The sequence below is a fragment of the Geospiza fortis genome, unplaced genomic scaffold, assembly GCF_000277835.1.
Source record: "Geospiza fortis unplaced genomic scaffold, GeoFor_1.0 scaffold270, whole genome shotgun sequence".
NCBI classification, from domain to species: domain Eukaryota; kingdom Metazoa; phylum Chordata; class Aves; order Passeriformes; family Thraupidae; genus Geospiza; species Geospiza fortis.
Genome location: NW_005054422.1, coordinates 2038344 through 2052047, shown reverse-complemented (window position 1 = coordinate 2052047; position 13704 = coordinate 2038344). Strand labels below are relative to the sequence as shown.

The 13704-nt window shown below is 41.6% G+C and overlaps 1 protein-coding gene across 1 annotated transcript; it reads left to right on the top strand.

Moving 5' to 3' along the window:
• The first annotated feature begins 2 nt into the window (after positions 1 to 2).
• KLF6 (Kruppel like factor 6) lies at positions 3 to 8806 on the top strand. The gene is made up of 4 exons (XM_005426739.3): positions 3 to 233; positions 3094 to 3667; positions 5400 to 5523; positions 5945 to 8806. The coding sequence occupies exons 1-4, from the start codon at positions 132 to 134 to the stop codon at positions 5994 to 5996; spliced, it is 852 nt and encodes a 283-aa protein (XP_005426796.1). The 5' UTR covers positions 3 to 131; the 3' UTR covers positions 5997 to 8806.
• The last annotated feature ends 4898 nt before the right edge of the window (positions 8807 to 13704 follow it).

The window sequence follows — 13704 nt, the reverse complement described above, 5'->3', positions numbered from 1 at the left end:
AGGGGGGGGGGGGCTGGAAAACTGAGAGCAGAGGTTGACACCCCCCCGCACACACCCCGCAACCCCTGCACATAAAGGAGGCATCTGTATTTTTGGTAACCAGCACTGACTTTGTTGTTGCAACTTGAGACATGGATGTTCTCCCAATGTGCAGCATCTTCCAGGAACTCCAGATTGTGCACGACACGGGTTACTTCTCAGCCTTGCCGTCCCTGGAGGAATATTGGCAACAGGTAAATGAGGATGTCGATGTTGTTGTTGTTGTCGGGGATTTTTTTTTTTTAAAGCCGTATTAAAGGATAAGCGGATTTAAGAAAGAAAAAGAAAAAAAAAGCAAAAAAAAAAATCAAGCCCAAGTGTCAGCGAGGAGTTTGGGGAGAATTCAGCACAAATGTGTAGAGATGTTTTGAAGCAGGTGTTTCGGCTTTGAGCAGACGGCTGTCTGGGGGGAACAGTCCCGAGGCGGATGAAGGAGCTGCGCATCCCCGTCTCTCGCTGTTTACCGCCGGCGCTGCCGGGGGCTGTCAGCGCCCGCGGCCGCTCCGCTCCGCAGCCGCGCCGAGCCGCCGCTCGCTCCACACCGAGTCCTGGCAAAGTTTTGCGCTTGTACCCGGTCCAGACTCCACAGCTGGGTCTTGTCATCCGAGCTCCCTGCCTTGGCCAAGGGCTGCTTTGCGCCCTGTGCTGTGGTTTATGTTTTTGGTTGTTTGTTTGGGTTTTTTTCCTGCTGGTGTTTTTTGGTTTTGTTTTGTTTAATTTTTTTCTGCAAATGTATACTATTATTGTTTTTGTTCCTGGAGAAGACGGGGAAAAAGCCCTGCAGGAGTGTCGGTGCACACTGTGTCCGTGTGTGTGCATGTGTATGTCCCTGTACAGAGCGCGGCTGTTCCCAGCGCAGGGAGCTTTGTCGAGCCCGTGAGTTGTCAGTCATATGACAGCGATCCCCTTGTGCTAATTGCCGTGGCCGGCAAGGGAGAAGAACGGAGCCTTCTTCCCTTTAATGGACATATTTTTTTGCCCAGTTTTTTTCCTTCCCTTCCTCTCTTTACTGCGATCCGAGCAGCGGGACGGCGGGGTCTGACAGCCCCGCGGGGCCGGCGCTCCGCTCGCTGCCCGGCGGGGGCTGCTCAGCCCGGGCACCGGATCGGATACCTGCTGGCTCTGCACAAGGACGAGGGAGCCTTTCCCAGAAGGTTGAAATGCAAAGTGTTGCAACCTTCACATGCCTACTAATTGTATGCAATGACTTTTTTTTTTTTTTCCCCTCTCCCTCCCCCCCGCTCCCCTTTCAGAGCGGCAGCTCCATAGTACGTGATTGAAATGGAGCTAAGTAGTTTCCTTCAGGCATTCGGGCTCTTGGCGAAGCGCCAGCCCTCGTTCCCAGTAGCCTTCAGAGGCATTTAAACTCGGAGAGCTTCACTCTGCTCCCCATTACTAATCTACCTAATGAGGAATTTAAATTAGCCGGGAATATGAAAGTTTAACAAGATCTTAATAAATGCTTTTTTTTGCTTGTTTTCACGGAAAATCAAAGCAACTATTGTGCTGTCCCTATAGAAAAACCCTTCTTGTTTTTGAAAGCATTGCAACCCAGTTCCCTAATTATAGACAAATACATAAATACCGTGTGCAACAGTGGGTTTGGTTTTGGGGGTTGTTCCTGGTTCTGATTTTTCTGTCCAATTTTTGCCTACACTCGGAGCCTGACCAGAGCATGTGACCCAGTTTACTGGAGCAGTGCTGGGGAGAAAGGAGGCTGCTCCCATGGCGGCTCTGCTCATGGGCAGATGGAAAGGGGCAGGGAAGGGAATGTGTGGCATTTGGGACCGGGTTTTGCTACCGGGCTTAGAAAAGATGATCTTGCTAAAATAAGTAGTGTTTGGTTTGGAAACTTGGTGTGTCCGTTTTCTGTGTAAAGCTTCCATATGGATCATTTCCTATAGTGGAAAGAATAATCCCGAAACATCAGCTTGTTGCCATAACAGTTCACGTTCCTTTTTTTTTTCCTTTTTTTTTCTGTTCTCTGAAAGATGACTAGAAAGTCAGCAGGGTGAAATGAAATTGAAACCCACAGTTTCATCCATTTAGGGTGGTTTTGTTTTTTGTTTTGTTTTCTGTCATGGAGTCAGGAGAATGTGGTTGAGGGGAAGTTGTCCATGTACTGTTACATGTACATTTGCAGAATACTTTCTTGGCAGATGGTCATGGTTTTAAAAGGAAGTCTCCTTTGGCATTGCGTGAAAGAAAGAGATGACTCATACAGTTGCACTCTTGGCCAGTAGATAAAGTTCTTGTTCATTGTGGGACTCCCAGCAGGACCTCAGAGTAATTTCCCATTTCGCATCCTATAGAACAGAACATTTCTATTCTGGAACTTTTTTCCTCCCCTCTCCCCTGTTGTTGAAGTTCTCCATGTTCCTCTGAACACGCATGGGAGCAGTTTGGCTTATGTGGTGTGCATGCCAGTGTGCTTGGAAATGACATTCTTTGAAAGTCGAGTGTGCTGTGTTCTCATGCACAGGAAATGGGAGGATGTCTGCTGCTCCATTGATGTCCCCAGAAGACAGGCCGGCAGCTCTGCAGCCATGCTGAAATGTGGCTTTGTTTTCTGACACAGGGTTTGGGTTTTAGCTGGGTGTCAGAGCACATTGTGTTCAGTTGGGTCTTTTCAGCCTCATGTTTGTGTGAGAGAGATACAAAACAACTTGAAATTAGTCAAGGTGCAAGAGCGAAGTGTAGTTTTATGTTGTGGTTCTCTACGGTCCTTTTCAACATCAGCCTGCTGAAAACACAGATTTTATGATGAGAGTGATGATAATTTTACTGAGTCATTAGAATGCTATTTTGGAAACCAAAGCTGACTTGCACCTTCAGCTGTGTGTTTGAACTCTTGCCCAGGTCTTGAAAACTGATTTATTTTCATCGTAACAGTCACCTAGTTACGGCTTGAGGAGCCTTTAATTTGTTTTGAACCCAGAAACCTCAAATCGAACATACTACATTCCTGCATGCCTTTTGAAGTGTAAAATAATTTGGTTTATTTTTAAGCAGGCCTGTAACTTTCCTCTGTTTTTTGCCTTCTCTTCCACCTAGACATGTCTGGAGCTGGAACGGTATCTTCAGAGTGAACCCTGTTATGTTTCTGCATCTGAAATCAAATTTGATAGCCAAGAGGATCTCTGGACCAAAATTATTCTGGCACGTGAGAAAAAGGAGGAATCTGAACTGAAGAACACATGTGTCCCAAAAGAGGACAATCTTGCTAGTCAGAACTTAGAGACCAACAGTTTGAATTCTGACGTGAGCAGTGAATCTTCAGACAGCTCTGAGGAGCTCTCGCCCACAACAAAGTTTACCTCTGACCCTATAAGCGATGTTTTAGCCAGTTCAGGAAACTTGAGTTCATCTGTCACTTCCACTCCCCCTTCGTCTCCTGAGCTGAGCAAGGAGCCTTCTTCCCAGATATGGAATTGTACGCCGGGTGAGTTGCATTCACCGGGGAAAATCCGTACCGGTACCACTGGAAAGACTGCAGAGAAAGGTACACCCTCCGCCGGTGACACCTCGCCCGATGGCAGAAGGCGTGTTCACAGGTGTCATTTTAACGGGTGTAGGAAAGTTTACACCAAAAGTTCACATCTGAAAGCACATCAGCGCACTCATACAGGTTAGTAACCCTTAATGCTTATTAAGACCTGGCAACTGCTGTAGGGAATACCCCGTGGTGGTGGTGATGGTGGTGTCACGGCATTACTCAATCACTGGGTGGTAGCCCAGGTTTGGAGAGATGATGTAATAGCAGCAGAGGCTTACCAGCATGGACGACATCACTTCCTCATTCCCTTCATGAGCCAGGGCACTTGCTGGTGGATTAGGCTGCTGTCATAGCAAATAGGAGCCACTCGTCTAAGTAGGCAGCGGCTGGGAAGCTGCAGCAGCACGTGGTCTTCAGGAGCAAAGGTCCAGCCAAAATAGGTGCCAGGCCTTTCTTGACAATTATTTTTAAATCAAAAGTGATCTAGGACTTTCTTTGCTAAAAAAATGAATGTATATCAAAAAATCAGTCAGATCACTTAAATACTGTTAGAACTTGTTTTTATGCTTCAGTCCACATTTGGTCTATTTTATCAGACATACCAAGGCCTTGATTATATTAAGTATAGCTATAATTGTAACTCATTTAACACTTATGCGTGCCATTGTTATCAGCAAAAAATCTTGGAAAGCCACAGTGTGTTGTTGTCCTTCTGACACATCTGCCCAATTGGACTTAAATGTATGATCTACTGTATAATTTGATCCCAAATTACTGAGCAACAGCATTTTATTTTTATGAAACCTGAACTAAAAATAACAATCCTGTGTGTTACTGGGAAAGAAAGTGAGGAAGATAGACACTTCAGGGCTTTTATAAATATTTTATGGTTGAAGTAGCCTGCTGATGTGCTTGTTTGAGCGTTATTATTTGACATCTCTTTATGACAGCAGTTAGATATGTAGTGCTGTGCCTTGGCTCAGTAGGCATGGCTTAATGTGAGGAACTGGCGTGGTGTTCTTGGTGTACCAGTCCAAACACCTATATGGATGGTTGGCTTTTTTATTTCTTCCCCCTAAGGTGTGGGAAAGAGAATTCAGGGGGAAGATTCTATTTTGACTCATGAGCTTAACATTTTGTGGCTTTTATGGGAAGTCTGAGCAAGCTCGGATGCTCCCATTGTTGTGCAGAAGTCAGATAAAATAGGATTATTTCAAAAGAAAAAAACTATTTCCCCTGAAACCGTGGTTGTTGAGCAGACATAAATAGCTGCCAGGCTCAGAAGTATTGCAGAACTGGTGTTCTGGTGCTGTCTGGTTGAGAACGTTCCTGTGAATGGAAGTGGTATTTCTTGAATGCTGAAATAGCAGTGTTCAAAGTGGTATGCAGGCTTTTCCAAGAATAAGTGGCTCAGCAAAAAGGAGGTTGCATGTAATGCAGATGAGTGAGTGACAGAGGACTTTGATGCAATACAGTAGCCTAATTGCATTTTGGAGCCTAGCTGTGCTGTCTTTAATCACCTTTGTGAGGTGAATGGTACCTGTTTTGGGAGTAAGCCTGCCATTACGGATGAACAGGAATGGTAGAGGGCTGGATTCCTTTGTTTCCTGGGAGCCTGTTTAATCACTTTTTTTTATTACTATTTTTCATGAGAATGAGATTATTTGATGTGCTATTGCAGCAAGACAAGTAGGAATCATGTGGATGAATTTTGTGAGCCTTCTTTGCTTGCGTGTTCTGAAGCATTCAGATAGGTTGAATAAAATTGTCTGTCTTTGGAGGAGTGAAGGAGGTTTACATAGAAAATTATAGCACCTGTCTTTGAATGAAGTCATGACTAACATGTAATCTGCTTTCTTTGTAGGGGAAAAGCCTTACAGATGTTCATGGGAAGGGTGTGAGTGGCGTTTTGCAAGAAGTGATGAATTAACCAGACACTTCAGAAAGCACACTGGTGCCAAGCCTTTTAAATGTAGTCACTGTGACAGGTATGTGGTTGAAATGCACCCTTTCAAATAGTTATTTTTAACGCTTGTTGGAAAGCCAGTCTAGGCTGCTTTTCACAGGAATTATTTGGGAACACCACCATGTCTGGTAGTTTTAAGGAAGCATTGCCTATTTAGGCTGGAAAAACCCTTCCATTTTGCTAATCGTTGGGAAGCGGTTTGGAGCCTGATCTTGCAGATGAGTGTTGAGAAGTCTGCAGTGCTACCACCCCCATCTGCAGAGCTCCTGGGTGCCCACAGACACCTTGAGCACTCCTGTGTGTCCCGGGAATGCCAAGTCCCTCCTCCAGCAGCTGTGTTTGGGAGCAGCAAAGTGAGGGGAGGTGCCTCAGCCCCGCGTGCGCGTGGCGCATCGCGTTCCGGTGGCCGCGGGCTAACGCGCAGCCTCGCTCTTGCCTTGCAGGTGTTTTTCCAGGTCTGACCACCTGGCCCTTCACATGAAGAGACACCTCTGAGTGGGTCAAGAGGTGAATCCTGCGGGCTAAGAGGCGTCAAGGTTGAAGAGCCTTGAGCGGAGGGATGCGTGTTCCAGCCAAAGCATGCCATTTTGCACCCTACCCAGTTGCCTCCAGGACCTCACTTCCTTGAAGGTCTTTTGAGGGCTAATAAGTCATGTAAGAACGGCATAGCAACCGCGGTGCGTGATGTTTGGGGTTTCCTGGACTCATACACTGGTATCTAACCTTCTGAGTGGCTCCTAAGCCTTTGCCGTGAGCATGTGCACTGAGAATGTTAATGATTGGGCGACTGTATGCGATGAGGATCTCTTGATGACTGTATGCTGAGGCACATTTTTTTTCTTGTGGTTGTTTTATAACTGTAAGAGAAAAAAAATAGTCTGAATGTCTTGTATGTGAGGAATATCTCGTGAGATGGGACGACCACCAATCATTTCCAAGGGGTGGGGGGAGGGGTGTCTGCACCTTTTTAGAGGGAAAACCTGAGAAGGGGAAAGGGGGGAATAAAAAGAGTCAGGATGCCAGAATGGAAATGGGGAACCTCCCTGTTCCTGTGTGAGAGGAGCTTTAGGTGTCTGGTGCAGCTATTAAACGTGCAATGTGTCAAGTAGCTTGTTTTACTTGCTACAGAGCTCATTTGTAATCCATTGTATAAGCTGTGTATTTACAAATGTAACACAACTATAACTTTTCATTATAATACAAAGGTTATTGCATGGTTCTGGGGAACTATATGCTTTTCCATTCTTTAATCAGGACTGCAGTTTTGATTCCAGTTAAGAGCAGCTAAAATACAATTGGTCTAATGTTACATAATGTATGGAACATGAATAATTTTTTTGTTGGGTGGATTAAACCACTATTGGTTAGAAACTGATTTTTCTCATGCAGCTAATTTTTCTCTTATTTATGCCTTGAGGACTAACTTCTGGTTTTCTAGCTGTTAATGCACTGTTGACCTTAATAATGGTGCCTTATGCAAGTGACCTTCTCTTGCAGGGGGTCTTATACAGGGGTATGGGTGATGCATGCTTTATTAAGGCTCTCTTTTCACCTGGCATTGTACTGTATCAAATGTATAATATGAGGGGAAAAAAAGGTTACTTCCAGGGTCCTCCTTCACAAAGACAAATATAGAGAAAAGTCATTCATGTCAGTACAGTATTTGTTTAACTTAGACAATTTGACTGTGTTACAGTATAATGCATAAGCCAATTGAATACCTGACCAGTTCTGCCACCTTGAGACTTTTTTTATATCAACCTTGCACAACAACTGTGTATATACACACCCCAACTGTACTTAATATGTCAAGTTTTCATACATATTAAAGATACAGAAGTATTAAAAGATGTATTTGCTTAAAAGGCACAAGTTTCACATCTATATATCTAGCTATCTGTTGGTCATACAGAAAGAAACTATATTACTTTTTTTTTAAAAGTGGGCAGAAAAATAATTGTGTATGTATATTTGTGTGTACAGTCTGTGTATGTGTGTATATATATAGATAATATATAAATATTTTTTTTAAAAGGAAAAGAATTAGAACACATAGCTAGAAAATGCCACAGCCCATCAAAATATTCCCTCTTCCCCCTTCCTCCCTGCAATATGGTCATTAAGGAGACAAAGAAATGAAAGATACAGTTAATTAAAACCTAGCATTTTTAGAGGCTTTACCTTTAGCTTAATGGTATGCTAAAGGCTTTGTTGGCATTCAGTCCTTCTCAGACTGCTGACTGTGTTTTGTAGTTATTAGGTTGTCTGGAATAGCGTATCTGTGGCCATTTAAGAATGATATGAACCGAATTTTGGCATGCTAAAAGAATATTAGCTGTGTGCAGAAGAAGTACACTCGGGTTTTGGCCTTCCAGCTTACTGGAGGACCTGTGAGTGAGCTAGTCGTTGTGGTGGTTAAGCTCTAATTTTACATAGTTCAGCTAAAATAAAGACTGTTTTTCCCTAGAGTAGGAATAGTCTGTCCAAAACCAGTTTTGTTTTGTTTTGTTTTTTTAAACCAGCTCACTACAGTTGATGCAATGAAACATGTGACCCGTTTCTTTTACTATGAATTTTCAGTCTTGCTTACTCTGCTAATATTTTGGTATAACTTCCTGGAAATGTATGTAGATAAGTGGTTTAAAAAAAGTATATGCAAGTGATCTGGTTCTATGGAACACACAGGCTTAAATCATTCTCATTTCATTTTTAATTTAAATTGCCTGAAAATGCACTTTTTTTTTCTTCCCCCAAACAGAAAAAAAAATTCCAGAAAATGAATTTCTATTTACAATTGGGTTTTGTTGTATTTTTAACTCCTTGTTTGCATTGTCCTTGGCTTAGCCATAATTCTTATAAACAAGAAATTTAAAAAAAAATTAAAAGCAAACAAACCAACCCCAAACAAAACAAAAAAAAAAAAAAAACTTGCACTGGCTTGTCTCAATTGTGAAATACCATCAGACTTGTGTGGATGGGGTGGGGCTGTGTGCCATATGTCAAATGCCTGTAATTTTCTTAATAAGCAAGTACATTTTGTTCAGGTGATAACTGAGCCTCAATCAAGCTGAAAAATAAAAAAAATAAAACATTTTTGCTTGAAATTTAAGAAGAAAAAGTTTCTATTAGTGAAATTTCTTTTTTTGTTTTTGAAGCACCCTGTTATCTAAAGAATCTCTTTGTAAGATTTTTGTAAAAATTTTGTTTTACAAGATTTTATTTGAAATTGTTTTTTGCAAGATTGTTATATTTCTGTATGAATGTATTTTTTATTGGAATAACATAAAAAGAAATTCTTATCAGCATCACGTGTCTGTTTTCATCTTTCTTCTCTCCAAGTCCTACACACCAAACAATGTCAAGTACTGTGTTGCTGCTTTGTCTTGAGTCACACCTGGTCACAGGTGCAAACACCTTTGGGTCAGGTCACTTTGTGGAAGACAAGCCCTGTTGGGAAAATAATGTTGGCAGTAGAAACTAGGAGTTCTTCCATTTCTGAAAAGCTGCTCTTGACTCATAGTTTGCCTCAGCGGAATAAATAGTTAATGTGATTGTTACTGCAAGGCTGCACCTTCATTTCAAATCGCTTGTTCTGGAGAGGTGAATGCACATGGGACGAGTTTGGCATGTGGGAAAGGAGGTTCAGTGGGCATTCAAAGGGAAGGACAAAGCCACAGAGGTGGTGGCTGGGCTGGAGGCGCCTGCCCTTGGCAGCTGCTGCTGAGTGTGGGCCTTGGAGCTGCCTGGCCCATGGGGAAAGCAAACCCAAAACCTTGAGGTGCAGCTGTGGGAAGGAGAGCTTGGAAGGGACTGCCTGAGATCTGCCTGCTCCAGACACACATCTGAGGCTGCTGTGGGGTTGACCTGACCCACATGCTGGTGGTGGCCTTGAACCTGTTAAACACAAACCTCTCTGAACCACATTCTTTCAGAGCAATGGCTCTTCAAAGCATGCCTGGCATGCACCCTGGCTCGAGACCCATGCAGAACTTGTTTCATGTTGCCTTGTGGCTCCTGCTTCACTCATGCGGGTGTTAAAAGTCTGTCAAGCGTTGAGTCAAAGCAGTGGCAAAATGGCAAACTAGTATATTGAGAAACTGTCTTTGAGCATGTGAATTCGGTTTGTGTTAACATTTAATGGACTTAGATGATTTAGAAATGGTCTAAAATGATGCAAAAGAACTGAAACAATAAATAGAGATTGAGGCAGAAGCAATGTGGAAAAGGGACCCTTGCCACCTTCTCCAGTTAGCCCTGCAGTGGGCTGGTAAATGGACATAATGCCTGCATTAGGCATGGCAGAAATGGCAATTTAGGCAAATTAGTGGTCCGCAATGGGAGGGGTACATTAAGTTTTACCACTGGTATATCTCATGCAATAGAACACAGATGCCTTCTGGGAAACATAGTTAAAGTTTCAATAGAAATAGAAAAGGCTACTGAAGTTTAGGGATTGAGATATTTTGCCTACTCATGAAGAAATGGAAATATTTTTAAAGAACTGAGCTTGACCTCAGAGATTCTCCACCCAAAATGTTCAATGGGTGTGTAATATAGAAGAATTGGCAAATTTTTTTCCTGTTTATTTGGTGTGTGTCATCTTGGGCTGTGTCATACTCTACCTTAAAAAAAAAGAAAAAGCCTGAAAAGTCCTTTATTGAGGATGTTATTGTGAGCCCACTATTTTTTTTTTTTTAGTTCTCAGAGAGATTATACTGAAAAAATAGCAGTGTGTGCAGAAAAAAAGAGACTACTGACAGCTATTGGGCAAGAAGGAAACTACAAAGCAGAAAGTAATAGTGTATTTCAACATGCACATCTCCTGCAGGTTTGCTTAATTCTGGATTTTGAAATGCAGAGCAGAGGGGAAGAGACATGAATTTGAGGGTGAAGAAGTCAGGTTGCTGAGGTATGGAGATAGATTAGTAGCCTCTGCAAGTTCCAACAACTTCAGCTGAGGTTAGAAAGGTGAAGAGGAGGACAGAGCCTGTGAGCCAACATGTTTGCACAGAGGTTAGATATGGCATGTTTGTGCAACCATCAAGGTGAAACAGTTAAAATCCCAAAACAACCCATTTGGGTGTTTGTTTTGGAGGGGTTTTTAGCCTCTTGGGTGTGAAAAATCCAGACATACAAGTGGTCAGTGCAAGTAGGGTGTATCACAGTTTACCAGCTTATTTGAACAACTGTGTAATATAAATACAGCATGACTTTGAAGTTCACAATAGACAAGTGATTGCTTTTTTATTAAATTGGATGTTTATATTGTTTAGAAGTTACTGACTGTCTCCCCTCCAAACCATATTGCAATTTGAAATAAACTGAATCTGGAATTGTTGGGCCTGTTAAGTCATGTTGAAAACAAGCTGTATTTTATTCTATCCTCTTTAGGAGTTGTTCATGGTATCTCTGCCTTTGTGTCCAACTTTTGCCTCTTCCATTCTTCTCAACTACTTGGGCATTTGTTCTTTATTTTCTTTAATTGCTCTGAAAGCTCTGAGGAATAGAAACAACCTCTGTAAATCACACAAATAGCAGCAGCAAAACTAGAAACAAGGAGAAGGAAGAACATTATGGCAATTGTTTCAAAAAGTAGCTGAGTGTTCTTTATGCAGCACCGAAAGAGTACGTGGCCTCACATATCTACACAAGAGGGAGAGACAGTGTTTGATAAGAGGAAAGCTTTGTGGCCCATCCATTGGAGGTCTCCTCAGCCTTGTCTGGAGAGTGGAGTTCAGGTAGACTGAAACAATAAGGGAGCTCTAACGGCACAAGATTCTGTGGGGGGAGGCAGGTAGAAAAGGTTTCCCATCACTTTTTAAAGAATGAAAAACCTGGTATTTCCTCCTTGTTCCTCCATTTCTTCAGAAATTCATTGGAGAAAAAAATGGCTTAGATAGGAAATATGTGCACTATTTCTTCCTCAAACTTTTGCAGATTTGTTCTCTCTGGTAGCACTGGTTTATAAACTCAGCCACAATAGCAGTACTCCAGTTCTTTATTTCTAGTGACAAGAGGTTACCAAGCAGCTCATACTTCCACAGAAGTCTGCCTCATCAACTGGGATTGTGTAGCCAAGAGGCATTAACAGGTACTTCTGAAATAAAGCCTCTGACATGGCAAGAAGCTCTGCTGAGATTATACAGTCCAAGGCAATGGTATCTTTATATTTTTTCCCTTCAGGTCTTTTACCTCTACACTTGCTGTTTCATCCCTTATTCATGGTCCTTGGATATATGGCATTTATTTTTGATCAAACCTGTAGCAATACTGTCTCATAACCATTTGAGCTCTTACATTTAATGGAGAATGAGCAGACAGAGTATTGCTTTTGCACACAGGTCTACAGAGGTTTAATCAGTCTAGGATTCATTGGAGCTACCCTGGGAAATAAGGGTTTGCAAGTTCATGCATTAATATTGCGAGGCATTGGTCAAAAGCTCATTTAAGTCAAGGAGAAATTCCTCACTGAATTCGACTTGCTCCAGACAGTCATTTTTTCGTAGAGCTGAACCTGAGGAGAAAGTACATTTGAAATCCATTCAGAACCAAATTTTCATTCAATGACATTTATGACTATATTTTGTCCATTTCCTGTTGAACATTTGATAGCTGGAGTTCACAAGTACAAGCATTGCAAAGATGATTTTTTTAAAATAGAAGTGTGCTTTTTTTTTCCTCCTGAAATTTATTTTTGATTGCAGACTGATGATAAACCCTGTAATTTGTTTTGCAGTTTCACTTACACAACAGCTATATAATGATTTTGTAAGTTATAACTGTGACTATTTTGAACTGTAGTGGTTTCAATAAGTATGCTTCATGAAGTATTAGCTGAGAAATTATTAATTGGAGAAATTAACTGAATTTGCAGGATATCACAGCAACAGAGGTAGCCTTATGGCTTTAAAAAAATTGCTGCATCAGGTACAAGCCAGCACGTTTTGTTAAAATGGAGAGAAACTATCCAGAATTTGCAATTGAGGCTACAGATCGGTCATGTTCTTGAAGTATAGGTTTATAATTTGTCACAGGAAAGTAACTCCATAAAGCAAAACCACTAAGGTGTTTTAAGATGATCTATTATGTGGAGGTGTCTAGTACAGCCATTTTGGATTGGTTCATGATAGGAAACAGATGGTATATATGTTTATGTTTAACATTTAAGGAGGTATAGAAAGCAATTGGGAGGTGATGTATTTTGTTAATGGGCAAGTAAAGCCTCATATGTACAGTTAAAATAGAGTGTAAAAAACAAGCAACATTTTTTCAGCACAAATGAGGCAATGCAACAACAGCTTAAGTAGATTTATTTGACTTGTTTCACTTTAAATAATTTTAATGAGAAATTCTCTAAATGTTTTTGAGCAGAGATAGAAAGTAATCTGGTAACCACATGTCTCGATGTATGCCAAGCTGTTCTTTAACAGCACTTTGTTTCAATACAATATAAATTTAGCTGGAATTAGCGTTGCTGAATATTAGTCCCTCAGTGCCTCACTTGCTAAACCTCCATATTCTTTTTATTGCCTCTGTGCATTTCAGAAGTAGAGTGTGTGGCCATTCTGGACAAAGGGAAATTACCTAATGGGGCTGAGGAAGGCAATGTATTGGTGAATTCTGTAGCAAACTGCTCAGTAATAATTCAGGAAGGTTGCAGATCTACACTGAATACAGTAATATATTTTTCTTGTAATGTGCTGCCTTTTGGATTTGATACTGAATATATCAAAAATCTAGTTATGCATGCAAAGCTGTATTTTTCTGAGTTTTATGTACTTCACCTTACACATGCAGTAGTATGTTTTTTCATTTATAAGATTTATCTTCGAGCATGCACCAATATGACTAATGCTCATTTCCAAGCTCTGCTAGGCAAGTTACTCAGTCTTCTGGGGTTTACTTATTTGCTTTTGCTAAGTATGAAGAGGACATTGAGGGCAACTGGATTTTAGTAGATCCTCACAGTAATTAATTATTCATCAGCAGTAGAAGTATTAGCAGCAGCAGTCAGACATGCAGAGGAGGCTGAGATCTTGCTATTGTGAACCTACAGGGAGAGAGGCTCTTCCATCCAGGTTCTGCCTAATTAGGCCACAACATATTTGGAATTACCCACATCCAAAGAGAGAGAAAGTAGTTTTACAACCTGTTCTGATGATTTCAGCATTTTTCCTTTTTCTGGTCAGACAGACAACCTTGG

Coding starts and splice junctions, on each gene's coding strand:
- KLF6 (XM_005426739.3), top strand. CDS start 132: ATGGATGTTCTCCCAATGTGCAGCATCTTCCAGGAACTCCAGATTGTG. Junction 3,668..5,399: donor ACATCAGCGCACTCATACAG/GTTAGTAACCCT, acceptor CTTTCTTTGTAG/GGGAAAAGCCTTACAGATGT. Junction 5,524..5,944: donor AAATGTAGTCACTGTGACAG/GTATGTGGTTGA, acceptor CTTGCCTTGCAG/GTGTTTTTCCAGGTCTGACC.